Source organism: Gallinula chloropus (assembly GCF_964237585.1).
Source record: "Gallinula chloropus genome assembly, chromosome: 5".
NCBI lineage: Eukaryota > Metazoa > Chordata > Aves > Gruiformes > Rallidae > Gallinula > Gallinula chloropus.
Genome location: NC_140090.1, coordinates 1,791,368 through 1,810,748, shown reverse-complemented (window position 1 = coordinate 1,810,748; position 19,381 = coordinate 1,791,368). Strand labels below are relative to the sequence as shown.

Sequence of the window (19,381 nt, the reverse complement as noted above, 5' to 3'; positions counted from 1 at the left end):
TATTAGTTGTTTACACAGCTCTAATAAGCATCCATTAATTCATGTTTCCAAGTTGCACATACAGGGAGTAACGAGGCGCCTGTTAGGAGTCAACAGTACAAGGACCTCAGAAGCAAGTCTTCAACAGTACCAGCATTTATAACAAATCTTTATTTATGTACAAAAATCTTACACCATTTTCCTCGTTACTACTCCAGGATCTGCATCTGTGTGTGTGTGTGTGTGTGACCCCAACAGTCTGCCTACACGTATATACACACATACATATATACCTGGGGAAACAAACCAACCCCATCCAGTTCTGATGAGTTGGGGGCAAAAAGCAGGGCAGAACAAAAGGGTTAATAGCCAGAATTAAACCTGAAGACGTTAACTGTGCTGTAGTGTTGAGTCTAATTCAACCTTGCATTAAAGAGCTGTATTGGGAGAGGATAAATCAACATAGATTGTGCAATGGAGCAGTAGCAACACGACTTGTAATTTTGAAAGTGGCTACAGGATCAAAGAAGTACTGTATTAGGTTTTAATTTAAAGGAATTAAAAGAGAACACAGCAGTCTTCAGCTTTCATAGAGTCAGGAACAAAAGCCCCAAAGTAACAGCGTTTTCTGTTAAAAAGTCTATTTACAGTTTCATACACCAGATGCAAATGACAAAGCCAAGGCTCATTTCAGCAGGTCTGCTCTACTCAGGGCATCCAGGAGTTGGATGTAGAAGTATAACGGTCAGAGGTCAGCAGCAGCAGCAAACCCTTTTTTGTGTGTGCACAGAAACAAAGGTATTTAATGCTAAAAACATACAGGAATAAAAACCTTTATAAATACTTATTTGTTTTGTGGACTAGTGTGGTGATCTAGAGTCAGATTACCCAGCACCGGGGGGATGCGAGACCAGCACCAGGCCCACGGCTGAGGAGCAAACAGGTTGGAGGAACCTTTACTAAACCAGACAATGAAATATCTGATAATGGTGCCTTTAATGTTTTGTCTAAGTCACCCTCTATTTAATGGCATTACAGCAAAAACCAGAGCAGTTTTCTGAGAAGTCGTAGGGAAGCGAAGGAACAGCAGAGTTAAGGGGAAGGGAGACAAGCAGGAGGTTTGCCCTGAGAGTGGGCACAGCTTTGAGGGTAGCTCACCCCTCCTTCGCCCTCCCACAAAACACCCATGGAGGGGCAGAACAGTGGTGTGCCATGGAGAAGGCCACCCAGCTGGGAAGAGCGTGTCACAAGGGAGCTGAGCTTCAGGATGACAGAGCCAGAAGGATAAGGACCACAGGAAAGCATTTTGCCATCTATTATGCCACTGTAACAGAGAGGTCAGTGTGTTTACTCCTCCCTCAAAATGCACTTCATGACACCATCTGTTTGCACACTACCTAACAGAAAAGTTCTTTTACAATGGGATTACCACATGGATACAAACACTGTGCAACTAGAGATCAAGCAGTAAGTCCGAAAGGAACACACCAGGCCTGTTGGGGCTGCAGAGCTGACAACCAGCAGTGCAGGGTAACAGGGTCATTTCATTTTCTAACCCCGCTCGGGTTCTATCACTTTCACTTTCTAAGCCATCAGCTTTAACCACCCCACTGCTCCCAAGGCTGCAAATACCATGTGCAGAAGATGAGCAGGAGCAGTTTCACCACTGGAATTCAGCATTTTCTACAGGAAAAGAGCAGGTCACTGTTCATTTTAGTTGCTGTTCTGTTTCAAACCAGCCAGCACACACTTGTTACCAAACTCATCCCTAACACCAACGTCCCAGGACAAACCGACCATCACAGAACAGCGTGTTTCACTCCAAAAATGCCCAGACAACCCCCTGAACTAGGCCAGAAAGGACTTTTGCTTGAAAAGTTTCTCCACAACAGATACACACAAAACAGTTAATGCAAACAGTAAACCCCTGACACTTCTTTTCACTTTGGAATAACAGATAGTGGCAGTTCTTCAAGGATCAGCAGTTCTCAAGTTATCTAGGGAAATGTACGTGTGCTGGTACCCAGCTCCCCCCCCAGCTCCAGACCAAATCCACATCTCACCCCTTCAAAGAAGAACTGAAAAGGCTGAACAAGTTCCCTTCAACTACAGGAAAGTCAGAAAGAGGTAAGGGGGTGAGAGGTAAGGGTAACCGTAACAATCCCTGGAATGTTCTGATAAAATTTCAGGAAAAGTTAATTAATAGAATCATCATTTATAAATATTTATTTTACAAATACCTTTATAAATGCTTTAATGCCTTTAATAAACGTACTCAAGTTTCAGCCCCAGAAGTGCTCCTGCCAGGAAACGCCAGCCCTCACAAGGCTCTGCATTAACTCCAAGAGGGAATTCTGTAGGTTCCAGAATGAGATTTTATTGCAGTATCAGTGTCAGCCACAGACTTTATGTGTTCTTTCAGAAAGGAGACAAACTTTAGAGAAAGAGAAGTAGTACAAAATACAGGCCATCAAAAGAAATCTGACCCTGGGTCGTATGATTAATGTGTGTACAGACGGACTTTGTATTGGTAAAACCAGGCAGATCATACACCGTAACGTAAGCACATCATTAGTGTACTAATCAGAGGTTACTTTGCACGCAAGGAGTCACAGGGTTAGTGTTGGAGCTCAGGATGACAAGCTGGCGTTTGGTGGAGCCTGAGGACAGAGAGCTGGCTCCCCCTGACCCCTCCTTCAGCCAGAGGGGCAGACCTGGACCTCCAGCAGCTTGCTGTGGCTGCGGGGTTAAAGGTTTTGAGAAAGAATGTGGCTGTAACAGTTGAGGAGCAGTTAAAAACATTCAGTAAAACATCATACAGACACAGTTATCATTCCCCTATTGTATCCTACCCATTCTTTGAGCTATCAGCCACCAGAGCACTCTGCATCTCCCTCTCCAATACAGCTGCTCTCAGCCACCTCCTGAACCCTCCCTAGTGTTTGATGCAGGGAGAATCAGACAAGATAACACACAGCTGATGTGTTAAATGATTTGCAGCCTGCAGCAAAGCAGTGCTCTCTCAATTCAGTAGCAGCTAAGATGTCTGAATGTCCAGATAGGAAAAGCTTTCAAACCCCCACCCAACTTGGGTCCCTCCTCCCCAGAGGCTTACAAGGCCAGGGGTGGCACAAGGGTATGATCCTGCTGGGAATAAAGGCGCCTATCGGATGTGAAGAACATTTTCAAAACAAGTTTCTGTACAATATAAAACTTAAGCAGTAAAATCCAAGTAAGGCAAGAAGAGAACTTCTGCTTATGATTCTAAAGCACGTCGTAAAAAAGTTACAGTGGCAACCCCTTTGAACTCTGCTTTTTGTACATGTAATATATTCACTGCAACAAGTATGTTCAAGTCACATTTGTGTTTATAATACATATCACAACTATAAGCACAGAGGTTTTTTCTCTTAGTGCCATTCTTTGTAGCATCAAATCATTCTTGTCCCAATGATGCACCAGGTAAAGGCTTAATGTTACATTCATTTGAATGAGCTGAAAGCTCTTCTGCAGACATCATCAGTCTGACAGTCACAAAGTCCACGCTTTTCTAGCCCATTAAAAAGGAACTACTTACATGAGGCTGCTCACAAGGCCAAATATTGTTATTTAAACAGAGCTCCTGGAAAAGAATCCCAGCTAAGTGATCTGATGTGAGGAGAAATTTAAGAGAGCCTTTCTCAAAGCAAGCTGGCTACACGACGTCCGGTGAGTGGGAAAGTGCTTGGAATGCAGAAGATAGAAATAACTGTAACAAAGAAATTTACCATAAATCATGTTAATACCAGTGTGTAAGCAGGAGAAAAAAACCCCACTCATTTACACACTCTTAGAGGCTTTAATAGAAATATATCTATTTTAAGGGAATGGAAATTATAGCATAGGAAGGAAGAAAATAAATCACTGAATTAGTTCTAGGCACTTGAGCTGCATAGACTGTAGAAGGGGCCCATCAGATGCAACGTTTAACATTCACCCCTGCACACCTACACCCAGGAACACACTACTTAACAATGCACAGGAAAGCTGCTACTAACCCTCCCTGAAAAACAGAAAAATCACAAAAAAAAGCTAGGTAAATCCCTGTTCCCATTTTTCAAGTTCCATATCCCACCTTTCCTCACAATTAAAAATCTGCACACTTTTTAATAGAGATTATTTACCACATTTATCATCTGCTAAACCAAAGGAAACATTTTCAGTATTAGCTTACTGCTCTATATTTTTTTTGCTAGTAAAATGGTATTCTGCAGCATAAACTGAAAAAATAAAACCCCATTTTTAAAGACCCCTCCCTTTTTCTGTATAATATCCCAAGAATTTCATGAAGAACAAAGGCAAAGTAATCTTAAGCTTTAGCTGAAAGTCCCAGCAGCACATGAAAACACAAAAGCAATACAAATCCAGGTCACGACCCACGTTAAGACAATCCCTTCCAAACAATAACTGAGCGAAGCTGGAAGCAGCACTGATACAAAGTTTACTTGCTTCTTTATGGACAGTCGTGAGAAAAATGTGGTTTGTCTCCCACAGGGAAAAGACAACGAGCTGTAAACAAGAAGGACACACAAAAAGGGACCACGTGTCCAACAGTCAGCCTGCTCTGCTAGGTGGCTACATTGAAAACCATTCTTGGCTTACACAAGGCAAGGTGTGTAGGAAAGGATGGTCACAGCTACACCACTACCATGAAGGTCTAGACTTGTATATTCTTCCAGTGTTCATCTGGGTGGTATCTGAGCAAACACACTTGTCCTGGTAAAGGGCCTTCAGGCAGACAAACTTGACTGCAGAAGTTTCCCCTGCAATGTCTGGGTGATGCTATTCTGCTTTCACTAAGCTTTGCTGCCCCTGCAAGCACACTCACACCAGCCACATGCAGGGAAAACATAGAATCATCCCCTCTGCTTTCAACAGGGTGACAAAGAGTGGCCCAGACAAAACCCACCACCTTTACAGAATGCAAAACCAGCATCTACATCTAAGGTGAGCCTTCCTTTGACTCCTGGCCACTGCCAAATTGTAGCTACTGAAGAGCACATCTGCCTCTAAAATACCATGGGATCACAAGCCAGGTAGAAAACTCACTCTGTGTGACATGACCCACACTGGAGCATAGTCAGGCTAAGCTTTCTTCACCCAACACAAAGGATTTAATTTTTGGATGACAAACTCTTTAGGGCACAAAAGAGTTGTGACAGGCAGTCTCCCTGTGTGCAGTTAGGCTCATGTCCCTGCTGGGTCTGCTGCCAGTTGTGAAGTAAAGATGATGTGAACCACACAGTATCTGAGAGGCCACAAAGGTGGAAGTAGCCAGGATAATGAGAAAAAAACCTGGCAAAACCCACCACACTTTCACTATGTGGATGTACCAGCTCCTACAGACTCAAGCAAAGGGGTGAGCAGCAAATTTCAGCAAGAAGCAGGTATTAAAATACTCTCCTTGATTTCTCTTTCCTTAACAGGAACAACTTGTTTTCCTAGAAACAAAGGAAAAAAACCCAACACAAACAACCTGGGCAGATCCAGTATGTAAGAAAACTAAAGCTAAATACTTTGAAGGGATGAAAGGGAAGACTCAAAAGCCAAACACTTCAGTTTAAAGCAAGTCTGCTTCTTTCTTTTTGAAGACTAGAAAACGTACAATTCCATTTCATAGGTAAGTGTGCACAGAGCTCGTTTCTTGAAGATACTATCAGATAAACTGAGAAAGTCTTTGCATTAAATTGTTATTTCTTCAAACATTTATACGTTTTGCAATACACCAGTTAAATACCACTATGTGCATGCACCAGAAACATATGCATGTACACGTTGTAACAAAGACAGCAGATTCCCTAGCCAGTGAGCATCATAGAGATACCAAAAATATATTAAAAAGTTAAATTCTTTACCTGCCTTTGTTAAATACAGACTTTTGAAATCGCCTCCCTTCTTTTCCCCACAAGTTCACACCACGATCCTCAGCGAAGCAGGCAAAAAGGAAGGTAGGTGCACCAACTAGATTATCCCATGACCAAAGATAAGCACCTGAAGTTCAAACTAAACTTTGCCTTTAAAATGTCTCTTCCATCCTCATCAGATGTAGGAGCCACCAAAGGGAGGGACATTTTAAACAGTTTTATTTCATTTAGCTGTACTCCTCAAGCACACATTTCCCACATAAAAGCCTGTGATTAAGGCTACATACGCGATCACAATACTGACGACGTTTCAAGCCACCCAACTGCCATCCCAAAGAGAGGCCCAGCTCCTTTACAACAGTCGCTGTGAACAACACCCATATGAGACACCCATCCCTCCAGGTACTACAGTAAGAGGAGACAATCACGTAGTGTTTGGCCACTTCTGTATAACTCACCCGAGGACCACGCAAGGGAGATGCATGTTCAAGAAGTGCTGCCCTGGAACTTCAGAGGGAACACGATCAGGGTGTCACTTACTGCTTTTCAAGTAGTGTGGTCTGGCTTGTTCCCTGTCCTGGTTCCATCCATTGCATATAGGTGTGTGTATATATATATATATATATACACACTCTGCTATCAAAGAGAAGCGTGCCTTCCTCTGAAAAACACTTGATACAGAGCATGACTTGTTTTGCAATATTCCAGTGGGTCTTTAAAACATACTTTTGTGCCTCTTCTTTGGTTAAGAAAAAAACAACATAAAAAAAAAGAGATGACATTTTTCCCTTTATGACAGCTAAAGGTACTGGTAACTAGACTTCAATCATAAATGAACTGTACTGCACAAAAAGGAGAGCAGTACCAGGGGACAGCATGACATGTACTATTTAGAGTCGCCTAATCCACCCATGGCTACAAAAAAAAAAAGTATCTTTCTCATTTTAAACTCTTTGGCAAATTTTTACTGTTTGCCAACACTGTAATTTGAAGTTTGATCCATTACAGCATCCTCCCAAAGTGAAAAAATCATGTGAGAAACAAGAGAGAGTTGGCTTTACAAAGTTGTGGTGAGCCAACTGTCTGATGGATGCTATGGCCACACAGGTAACAAAGGAAAAGGAGTTGTGACATGTTGGCGATGTCAAATGTTAGTACTACTTGTCAAGATACTGATTCAGCTTTACACACTGGTCTGAACAGATTGCAATCGACCTAAAATTGAGGTATAAATATACACAACTATGTACAGTACACATACAGGAAAATATTTTTGCATTTGTAACATCAGTAACCTTAAAAATACTGGAAAGTTGGTATCTATGCCATTGATTTCTTTGCTAATTTACTGGAATAACGAAGCCAACATCTTCAACTAGAGAGGACCACCACAGGATTGTAAAAGTCACCATTAAGAGCTTCTTCCTCTCATTTCATGTTGATGCTCAACTTCGGGCTGTTCTGAGTGGCTGTATCTTGAAAAGAAGGTTGATCACAGCTTTTAAATGCATCCTCAGAGGAAAACAAACAGGAAACCAAACTGGAGCCTCAACTGCATCTTTCTTTTTGCTGAATGGTCTTAATTTATATACACGTATGTGTGTGTGCATCTATGTAGAAAATAAAGTTGAAATCAGTTCAGTATAAATACATCTAACCCATTAATTCTGCCACTGTGAAGGTAATCATGGGCGCAGCTCCTTTTAAGCAATGTCTGTGCAAAGAGGTCATTAAAAATCATCTGATCTTAAGTCTTGACATCATCCATTCGAGTCCTTGGCACAGTCTGCAAACAGAAGAGAGGATTTTTAAGGAATACATGCATTTCTCTGGTTAATTAAAAAAATCATTCCACAGCACCAATAGAAATCATTCCTAAGAACTCTAATTCTGACTGAAGGAGTCACTTCCAGGCACAGTATGTTGGACTTGGATGATCCTTATGGGTCCCCTTCCAACTCAGATTCTAGGATTCTATTTCCTATATCTCATTACATAATCTACAGGGAGAGACTTCAGATCCCAGCACTTTTTGAGACACACACCAAAATTATCTCTACTTATGGTTATTCTTAATAAGCCAGAACAGACTTCAGACTGTTCCCACCCCCAGCCCACCCTCATTAGGCTCAAATCATACAGCTTTCTCACTGTGAGGTGAGACCATGTATTTGATGTGAAAGTTGGTTTTCAGACTATGGTCATCCAAAATCAGTATGTTCTGAGCCCCAAAAGTTTTTAAATGTTAAGATTATCATTGACAGGGGAGGAATGAGTGTTAAAACCAAACACCACCACAAAAATACCAAAGTAATTCAAGATTCCACCCCTAGAGACAAGAATAACCCTTACCCCTCTCCAGTTAGAGCACAGCACGCCTGAATGTGCCACTGGTGATCCTTAATTGAAGTCAGTTTCAGAAACTGAGATATTTCAGCTACTGTCATACACTCTTTAACATCTTGCTTGTTAGCAAAGATCAGCAAACCTGCTTTTTTTAAGTCCTAGGGAGAAAGAAAGAAAAAGATAATGACTAATCAGGTGTGAGACCAAAGTAAAGAACCCTTAAGTTCATAGAAGCCCCTGAACTATGAAATGCTGCAGGTTGATTGACCCCTAACTCCCAAAAATCTTTTGATCCACCAGACCAAGCATATAATTTTTGCCTAGGATGATCTGTAAAATTACATGCAATGTTTTGTTGTGCCTGTGAGGCTCAGAGGCACCCTGTATCTCTGTATCTCTGCATGTGTGCAGCTGCAATGCAGCCACACACCTCTAACCCTGACCATGCAGGTCAGCCCTGCCTCTGTACTCACACCAGCCAGTGATTCTCCTGAGCCTGGCTCTGGTACACACCCCCCACTGCCACAGTCAGCATAAAGCAAGCTGTGGTAATATTTTATTTACAATTTGCAGAAAATCATCACTGGCACTGTTTTAGAATCAAAGGATGGACATCTACATGAACAAGCACATGGCAATAAGCTCCTTTATAAGGCCCATGCAATAATTAAAACCTCAGTACTAACAACTCAGAGAACAGTGACTCTTGGGGCAAGCTCATTTTATCTCAGGCTGCTTGGAATGGCTCTAGCACAGGCATGCATTACTGTCCCTCTGGAACTAACAAGGTCTTCTCAGGAAGCCAAGACTTATTCACTTAAATGCCTATCAGGCACACTACCTTTTACAGGCAGGAAAATTAATTTCCAAACAATCTAGTGGTCCAGAAACATAGAACTGACCTGGACAACTCAATTTTGCCTTAGAAATTCAATTGAACTGGTTATTGGAAAGAAAAGATTTTTAAGGACTGCAATGAAAAGTGATTCTAAATAAATATTTGACTTCCATTTCAGCTCTCTAAATGCCACAACGTTTGCAGAGTTAGCAGAAAATGCTGAAAACATCCTGTTGTAAAACAATGGGCACGTTTATGGGTGTTTTTAGAACCCAGAAGTAGTCTCCCATCACAAAGCAAGGACATTGGTGCTGCCTGGACTTCCAGGCTTCCCTCATTTCTATTTTAATTCATTAACAACTTCTGCATCTTCTTTTACAGATGATGAAAGAGAAGATGCAGATTTTGTTGAGCGACTCCAACATACCAAAGAGTGACATCTCTGACACTCTGATGACAGCAGCAGCCCCACCATGCCACATTTAACTCTCCACCACAACCAAGAAAGCCAGACCTACTTTATTTCAATTCATCTTATTAAACACAACTTTAATTTAACTACCAAAACTTAGGAACTCAAGACACTGGGTGAAGCACATGTTTTTTCCCAAATGCCTTGGATTAGCACAGTTACTCAGAGGAAATACACAGACTGTCTTTGCTGTTCCTGCAGTCATCTACCAAACAGTGGCTACAGTTTAAATATAGACGTAATATTTTGGGGATATAATGCCATCAATTTTATGCACATCTTTGATCTGACACGTAAGATTTGGAAGCTCAGTGTCTTCAGCATCATCTCAAACTGATCCAGCTTGCATTAAAAATGTCCTATGAGTCCTGGCAGTACCCAAGCTTATATAAAAACACATCTTCAGTTAAAAAAAGGGGCTCCAGTCCTGCTGCACTTGCACGGGTAGGCTGCAGTTTTTGGGACACTCAGGCCACACAATAGGTACTCCTAAGCTTACACACTGGTCCATTGGTTATGAATCAGACCCTGAGAGCTTGGATCTGACAAATGGCTCTATTTTAAAGGGGGTCTTTGCAAATTACATGCTCATTCTGTAATCCCACTACACACAGAACAACAGCTACTATAGCCCCAGGCAGCCCGTTTCTTCAGTGTTACGGCTGGCTGCTATGAGGTTATTAAGGCTGTATCTGTTTCACTGTGAAAACAGAAAGCATCAAGCAACTGTGGAGCTATCAAAAATAGTAATTAAGCTGTTGGAGGAAACAAGTTGTTTTTTTTTAAACCAGCTCAGAAGTTGAAAAGCTGCTTTTGTGGGAGTTCTTTTCAGTGATTCAGCACTAATTCACAGCTTTATTGGGAGCTTCACAAAAGACAGAGCTTCTAGGAGGAACAAGACAGCTCTGATAAGTTGTCCCAGCTGAGGGGTGGTACTGTAAGTGTGGCTATCTGTCTTGGACTTCACTGGAGAGGCCTCTCCATTCTGGTCCATCTCCAGCTAGTGGGTGTAAACTAGAGCTTTCACAAACAGCATGCAAACCTGCTTCCCTTAACACATTTATCACCCAGATCTTGCCCACAATAAATACTAAAACAAAGGAAACAGAGGGTCTACTCACCTCATGTGCTAACATTTTATACAGTTCTTCCTTTGTCACAGAAATTCTCTCTCTGTCTGTGCTGTCCACAACAACTATCACAAACTTTAAAAAGCGAGAAGTTTTTAGTCAGAGAACAAACTCCACTCTCCTGGCCACCCACTTGTCATCAGAACAGATTATTCTTCCCATCAGGTTATCCAGGCATCACTGGATTATCAGGTATCACTGTATTTCAGATATACTTCTACCCAGCCAGAGCATGATTACCACCCACAGCACTGGTACTGTCTACAACCTGTGCTGTGGTCTGTACACAAAGGTAGCTCCCACACACACTCTGACTTTCTATTTTTCAATTTCAAGGGGAAAAATTTATATCAAAAGCAAGAGTTTCTCTGCAATCCCAGACCCAGTTTTGTGCTTAGCATAACTGAGGTAGCACACAGACCCCTAAATGATTTGTTGCATTTTTAAAAAGGTAAATTGTTTCAGCTTTCTTCTTCTACTTCAGCTATTAACATGCAAGTAGGTATTTAAGAGAGATTTCAAAATCCTGAAAGTTCCACTCCTTAAAAGCATATATACAGATACTTGTCACAGCATCTTTTAGCTAAGCATAAGAAAACTAAATTAATTATTATGAAAAATTACTTTTAAGGCCCAATTGATTAATGGTTATTTCAATCAAGGTCAGTATATATGCTGCAACTCTGTTGCTAAAGGGTTCTGAAAATCTTCAGGGCTGCTTCAGTTAACTGATCACGAGAGCTCACAAGACCTGGAGGAAAACTTTTGGGCCTTTTAGTTATAACTCCAGAGAGGTGACACTGGTTTTGGAGCACCGGCTGCAGAGACAGAGCAGCAATGACCCACAAGAAGCAGGATCAGCCATACTGAGACAGAGTCCCTGCCCTAAGGCCGAGGATCCCCAGAAACAGAATCCTCATGAAGAACTTGGTTTTAATTGCAACTTTGTATTAGATATCTTACGTAAGAAATACACAGCAGCTTGCTAAAGAGGAGACTTCAAAAATCAAAGCAGGAGTCCCCTGAAGTAGTTACGGTAACATTCAAAGCACAGGCAACACATCTCAGGTATGCTGCACCCCCTTGGCCAGCAACCAGCGTGCTACAGCCCCTTTCCTCACCTCAGTGTTTGTGTAGTAGGTGTTCCAGGAAGAGCGGAGAGACTCCTGCCCCCCGATATCCCACATCAGGAAGCGCGTGTTGTTCACCACGATCTCCTCCACGTTGCTCCCGATGGTGGGCGAGGTGTGCACCACTTCGTTCATGGAGCTGCACAGCAAAGAGAGCAACTCGGTCAGAATGGGCAAAAAGGGGTGAGTTACCTGCATTATGGAACATCTCAGGGCTCCAAACTGACCTACTCCCATAGCCACTGAAGTAGGTAGACAGCTTAGTGGGTGCTTACAAACACTCCCTATGCAGCAAACAGAGACACAGTTTGACAGTGGAAGGGGAAGAAACAAAAATAAATAAAAATAAAAATAAATAAACACAGCCACGAAAAGAGACTCACTGAATTATATAATAATTGAATTACAGAGCTGAGAGAGCATTCACACACAAGACTATTATAATTAATTAACTCATAAAGCTGAGAGAATGTTTGCCTCAAAAGCTGTTCTGAGCACTCAGTTTTTCTCCTTCCAGACTGATTTTGGCACGCAAGGGAGAGAGCAGTTGTTTTGCTTCAAGACTGTGGTTAAGCCACAAGATTTCCAAGGTTGCAGAAAAACAACAGCTCATCATTCAGCTCCACCAAGCATTCTACATCTCGCTCTCCTTCCAGTACAGGTCACTAAGTGTACATCCTTTGCAAATTCCATTTCTGAATGTCCAAACTTTCTTCTCTTTCCTTTCAGCAGAGTCCAACAGTTACTTTTTGGAGACAAACAAGGATGTGAAATGTTTCCAAAATATTGAGATGCTTTAGACATATTGAGTGCAACTTTGTCCTCAAGACAAAACAGTTTCCAATCAATAGCAAGAGCCAAATGTGCATTCCAGATACTCCAAAAGTTCAAGTTATTTAGACTCTACTGTACAGGACATGCAACAAAAGTTAAAGGCAGCTTCAAGGAAAACATCAACCATTGTCAGAGAACTTAATTATTTTTTCTTCTGATAATCTTGATCTTTTTTTTCCTTTTTCATTTTACATGAAGATTTGAGAGTTCTGCTAAGACTTCACAAGTTCCAGTGAGACTTGTAACAGTGCTCTAATCTGTGTTGGAAGTGATAGAGAGAACTGAGGAGATACAGGGATCATCCACTGGTCTGAAAAAGAATCCCATTACCCACTGTCTCTGCAGCACAAAGCAAGGAACTTTCTCACCCCACACACATCTGAGGGAGGCTGTATAAGCTAAAAAGAAGGATCAGAAGAAAGAACCATTAAATCAAATTAAGGATAACAATAATCTAAGATGCTTGTGGCTGATTTCGTATTTAAAAACCCAGTTTTAGCAGAGTTTGTCGAATTCTTGAAGAGATGTATCATGAATCCCCCTCTCCTTGGCTGAACCTGCAGCCTTTCACACTCTAATCTGTTACCGTATCGCAGACTGGGAGATGCCAGGTGGATTTTTCCCTCCTCTACACTGAACCAAGGTGAGCGTGAAGCTTAATGTATTTCTAGGCACCTGATCACAAAATCCTACTGCTACCCAAGGGGAGGGAGGAGATTGAAGTAGGAGAATGGAAAGAAATGAAGCATCTGTGGAGCTGCCACAGTCTGTTAGAAAAGTCACCCTTCCAACACCTGCTGTGACCCTCCATGACATCAAGGTGACGGCCACCAGGTTAACCAGCACTAGTTATTCTACTAGTTATCTCTGCCCAACTCCTTTGGTGAGAGTTAAACATACTCATTCATGATCAGAACACTTATCTGCCACAAAGAAACAGCAAGAGAAGCAAGTGGGAAATACAAAGATGGAGGTAGGGTTTAAGGAGGCAGAGAGGATAGTGCACACACAGAGCTCTGTCAAAGCAGCAAAGAGGGGAAGGGGAATACCAGTTGAGAGAAGGGGAAGTCCTGTGGAGCTAAAAAGGGTGTAAGGGAAAAGGAGGCATAGAGAGACCCACTGTACAAACAGGAAAACAAAACACTGAGACTACAGAAAGAAGAAGATGAGAAGAAGAATCATGGGACGTTTGTGGAGGAAGTGGAAAGACACAGGCAGCATTAAAATGCACCGAGGACGGCTCTCAGCTGCAGCAGTTACTAGCCTTAAAAATATTCTTCATTCTATTTATGCTTTTTAAAATCTCTCACTCCTGACTTAAATAAAGACAACCACCTTCATCTTTTCACTTTCTCTGCAGAATGTGCTAGGGCACACGTGGCTGGAAACGCTGCAGGAGTTTCACGTTTCAGGGAGGGAAAAGCAGATCATAACTTGACCAGACCAAAAAGGCTTCAAGAAAGCGGAATTGTACGTGTAGGATTGGTCCAGTATGGCCATATCACTTATTCCTGATACGACTCAGGAACACTTCCTAACACCAGACTACTTCACATGAGAAATCAACAATCTGTTTCTATTACAAACAGGCCTTGAGTCGCCTGTCCCACCAAGAAGCTCCTGAGGCTGCAGGCAAACTTGTGCCCTCTTATCTAAACACAGTTGAGGACCAGAGATAGGAAGAAGCCCAGACAAGTTTCATGTTAACCAGCAGCAAGGTTCACGCAAGAGAAATACAAGTCACTGCCACTGAGGCAGGAGCTGCATGACAGCTAGCAACACTGGTGGCTCAAATACAGACCAGGCCAAGCAGCACAGGCTGCTGCCAGCCACAGAGCTACACTGCCCTGGGCCCAGCCAAGAGCTCGACCTTCCTCCTTCATCCCTGACACAAACGACATGGAAGTACATCTTAGCATGCAGGGCACAAGTCATGGCAGGGAGAGGTCAGGCTTCGCTGCTCTCCCACTCACAGAATAATTTGGTTAGTATTTACATGCTGTGGCATGGATCAGTTTAGCAGCATCGTCCTGTGGCTAACCCTTAATATAATCATATTTTATGTAGCTGGCTGACAGCCTACACAGTGACACCAAGGGCAGTTGTGATTAAGTGGTAACAGCAGTGTAATTTGATAAACAAAAGCTCTGAACAAAACCTTATTTATACACCAGGCAAAATAGAGACCTTTTCTGTGTACTAAACACACCATCACTTACACTGTTCAGCGATGCTCAGCTTAATGCTCTCACAGTGAAACTAACAGGGAAAGCAGCAACACCAACTCAGAGTAACAGACACAACGCACACCTTGAAAGACATGAAACGTCACCCACAGTTCATACTTACAATTGATAAAGAATGGTCGTTTTTCCTGCATTATCCAGACCAACAATGATTACTTTGTGCTCTGAAATAAAAACATCACTAGTAAGTCACAGAGTTAACTTTGCTATCACGATAACAACCATGTTATGAAACAAGGTTAGTTTCTGAGTGATTTGCTAAGCAAACACTGCCAAACTTCAGGGGCCACGTTTCATGGGCCATACCTACGGGTTCATGTCTGTGGAGGTGAATAAACCCTGCATACTGTTCTGAGTAGGTAAGTGATGGTCATTTTCTTCCCCGTTTGCACATCCACCAGAACAATTTCTGAGAGCTCACACATGGGTTTTTTCCTTCTCTCACCTGCTAGGGCAATCTCACACTGGAATCCCTGCCCAAGCTTCTACAGATTGTAACTGCCTGTACTCTGTATTCCCCCCAGCTACACGTGCTTACACATGTTAAATGTTGATTTCCAAGGCTGTATTCTTATTAGGGCCTGTAACACCTTAATCTCTTTGCAGAGTGGTTCAACCCCACAATGATCTGCACTGTAAGCAGGGTGATCCACCCCTCTCCCTCAGCGTCCTCGTTCTTTCAGCAGGTTTGGAACCTGGAGGGCAGATCCGCCTACGAGTATTTCACAGTGCACATTCCCTCAGTTTAGTTTTAGATGAGCCACCGAGTAGTACACGAAACTACTCTGACACATATGGGAATGCATTTTGGAGCTCCATGCCAGAATCAATTATTGTTGCTATTTAGCACCTTCTTTCCCATACATCACGAAATTGAATTTGAGTTCCACAGCTGGTGTTGTGAAGCACATTCCAATTTGTGATTTCCAGGACGAGCGAGCGCCGCCTGCTCTCACCTACACTACACACAGCTTCTACTTGCACAAATAACCTGGGCTTCAACCGGACTATTCATGCAAGTGAAGGCTTTGTGAGGAGGGGCTTTCTTCTCCCCCCTGCTTCCCAGTGGTCCACGAGGGCAACAAAAAGCCATTATACATGGAGGTCCTTCTGTTCACAAAGTACACTCACATCAATTTATCACAGAGGAAAGAGGAAGGGGTTGGGGGTCAGGTAAGTGAGGTTTCTTGGTTTTGATTTTACCAATATTGTGTGGTTTTGCAGAGTTGTCTTGGGTACCATCAAATATAAACTCTGGTTTTAATAACTTTGCATAACTGCACAATATTGTAAAAATATCTGCTTACCTGACCCCACATAACTAGGAACTTTTGATTCGGGTGTGGTGTTGCCAGCATAGTGGATGTTAGGAAATCGGTTGGAACAGAAGATCTGAGGTGGGGCTGGACACTACAAGACAAAAATATTTGGTTGTATTTGCACTAAGCGTTAATGGGCACAGAACTGGGACGTTTAACATGCATGTGTCAGCGGGTTTAAGTTCACTCAAAATCAAGTTTAAAAGGACTTGATAAACAGGGGTAAGAGCCTCAGTATGTGTTTTACTGCTAAAGTTACAACTCTCACCGAAATCTCACTGTGAGGAGACAGGCGTTACAAATCTGAAGCTATTTATAACCTCCACTCCATGCAACTTCGCCTGATAGCCAGGTTTATCACTCAGAACCCTTAACAAAGCATACCCTGCAGATCACCAGATGAAACTACACGCTGCCACACAACACCGCTCTACTCCTTTCCTCGCACGTTAATAATTTAACATCCACCTTTCAGGAAAGGAGCTTTACAGGGAGTTGGGGTGGGGGGGGGGAGGGAATGAAGAGAGGTTAAACACACGAACGGACCCTCCACACACACACACCCCCGCTCCCCAACTTCCCCAACCGCAGCTCGTCCTCCCGGGCCAATATCTCCACACACAGACAGACAGATACACAGAGAGAAACACAGATACACACAGGCCGACACACACACAGGCACTCGCTCTCTCTTCCCCAGCCAGGGCTGCGGGACCGCCGCCACCTGGCCCTTTAGCCCCGCTGGCCAAAGCCGTGCCGGTTTACAAAGGCGGGCACTCAGCCCCCCCTCACACACACACACACACCCCATCGCGGTCCCCCCAAACCCTCCCGCCGTCCCCACAGCGGTTTCACAGGCGCGGAACCGCCGCCTCGCCTCGCCCCGCCGGGGATCGCCCTCAGGCCCCGGCCCGGCACCTGACACGTCCGAGGGCCGCCTCCCTCCTCCACCTCCCTCCTTCCCGCCGCCTTGCCCTCACCCTGATGGTTGAACAGCCTCCATATCCTGGTGAAGAGGATCCCCATCCTCAGCCGGGGCAGCTCCGGGCCTCGCCGGCTTCCTCAGCGCCTACAGCGGGGTTATCCAGCTCCGGGACCGCGGGCGACTCAGGGCCCGGCCCAACGCCCGGTTTGCCGACGGAAAGGCGGGCTAGGGCCTCGCCGGACCTGTTCACGTTCGGACATCGCCGGCGACGAAGACGACCCCGCTTATTTTCCCCTTCACCGCCTGCCCGGGGCCAGCGGCGGAACGGAGAAGAGAAACGCGCCGCTCTCCGTCCCAACGACCCCGCGGCGGCCACCGTACAGACGAGGGAGGCGGAGTAGGAGGCGGCCGCGTCGTCGTGACGCGAGGAGGCGGGAACGGCGGCGGCCGCCATTACGCGGCTCCGCCTCAGACAGCGAGCGGCCGCCGAGGTCAAAGCCGCGCTCATCGCCTCTCCCGCCGACTCGCCTGAGGCGGGGGCGCGAGCGCGCCATAGACCTCGGCGCCCGCTCGCGTTTCAGTCTTCCCGCCTCAGGAAGTTTCCTCAGCAGCTGAGGAAACGGCGCCCGCCTCGTTATTAAAGCGCCAGGGATTGTTATTTTTCTTTACAACCCCCCCCAAACCAGGCGATAAACAGGCACCGCGCGCCTCGGTGTGACAGCCCACGCACAAAACATGCCTCCGTCGCCCACATTTGTCTCGTCGCCGACCAAAAACACTGCTTTAATTTAACAGAGAAATGCAACTAGTGGCAGCAAAGCTGTTAAACTGAGTTAATGCTGCCGGGTTCAGCCCTGCAGCCCTTGCTAACCGCTGTACAAACGCTTGGTTCTATGTGAGCCAGGCAATGCCACCGGTGCTTGGATGTGAATTGAAGCAATGGGCATTTCCAGCACTAGGATTTATAACTTCCAAGTACTCTCAAGCCACAGGTAGGATGTGTGGCTGTTAGACACGGCTTTTGCTTAACCACCCCTGACAGGCTTGGTAAAGAAAACCCACACCCACAGTTCTCTGAGGAAGTAAAATTCGGCTTCAGGAGAGATGGTGTGAAAGAGCGAAACTCGTGGAAAGTCGGTTTCTTAAGTCCAAACCTCAGTAGATCAGTGTTTGAAGGCGCTGCTTGCCACCACAGCTTGCCACCTTTTCACTTGGCTCTATCCCCACACAGGATGAGAAGCTTCCATCTTGAAATGGAGAAGCTCCTCGAGGACAGGTTCCCTTAAGCCTCTCTGTCCTTAATGTCTTAAGTGCTCCGATGGAAAAGGACCTGGGGGTGTTGGGAGACAGCTGTCTGAACATGAGCCGGCAGTGTGCCTAGGTGGCCAAGGCCGATGGCATCCTGGCTTGTATCAGGAACAGTGTGACCAGCAGGAGCAGGGCAGTGATTGTTCCATTATACTCAGCTCTGGTGAGGCCGCACGAGTGCTGTGTCCAGTTCTGGGCCCCTCACTACAGGAAGGATGTTGAGATGCTGGAGTGTGTCCAGAGAAGGGCAATGAAGCTGGTCAGGGGTCTAGAGCACAAGGAGCGGCTGAGGTAGCTGGGACTGTTTAGCCTGGAGGAGGCTGAGGGGAGACCTCATCGCTCCCTGCAGTTACCTGCAAGGAGGGTGTCGAGGTGTTGGGGTTGGTCTCTTCTCTCAGGTGACAAGGGATAGCACAAGAGGAAATGGTCTCACATTGCACCAGGGGAGATTTAGGTTAGATATCAGGAAGAATTTCTTTACTGAAAGGGTTGTCAAGTATTAGAACAGGCTGCCCAGGGAGGTGGTGGAGTCACCATCCCTGGAGGGATTTAAAAGGCATGTAGATATTGTGCTGCGGCACATGATCTAGAGGCAGGGTCAGGCTGTGGTTGGACTCTGTGGTCTCTTCCAACCTAACTTATTCTATGATTCACAAAGTGTTTACCCTCCACGGGTTAGCTCTGCTGCTTCAGAATTGCATTGTTAGTGTTCAACCTCAAACATGGCAATCGGCATGACTTTGGGAAAGTAGCGGTGCGTTATCATCCTCAGAGTGATCCTGTGCCAACTCCTGGTGTTACCAATATTTGTATATTCCTCTTAGGACAAGCAAGGAAGTCTGCTAGCTGAGCGTGCCAGAGAAGGGGGTCAGGGAAGGCGAAAGCAAAATCCAGGTTTACAGCAGGACCTGCCTGTCCCCGTGCAAGAGCAGCAGTCACTGGCAGGTAAAT

The 19,381-nt window shown here is 44.6% G+C and overlaps 1 protein-coding gene across 1 annotated transcript; it reads right to left on the bottom strand.

Annotated features, from left to right (window-relative positions):
* Positions 1 to 7,549: 7,549 nt before the first annotated feature.
* ARL5A (ARF like GTPase 5A) lies at positions 7,550 to 17,486 on the bottom strand. Its single transcript, XM_084265036.1, has 6 exons — positions 17,178 to 17,486; positions 14,982 to 15,042; positions 11,790 to 11,937; positions 10,660 to 10,743; positions 8,235 to 8,386; positions 7,550 to 7,668 (listed from the first exon to the last, which is right to left on the bottom strand). Exons 1-6 carry the CDS (start codon positions 17,221 to 17,223, stop codon positions 7,620 to 7,622), a joined length of 540 nt encoding a protein of 179 aa, XP_084121162.1. The 5' UTR covers positions 17,224 to 17,486; the 3' UTR covers positions 7,550 to 7,619.
* Between the last annotated feature and the right edge of the window lie 1,895 nt (positions 17,487 to 19,381).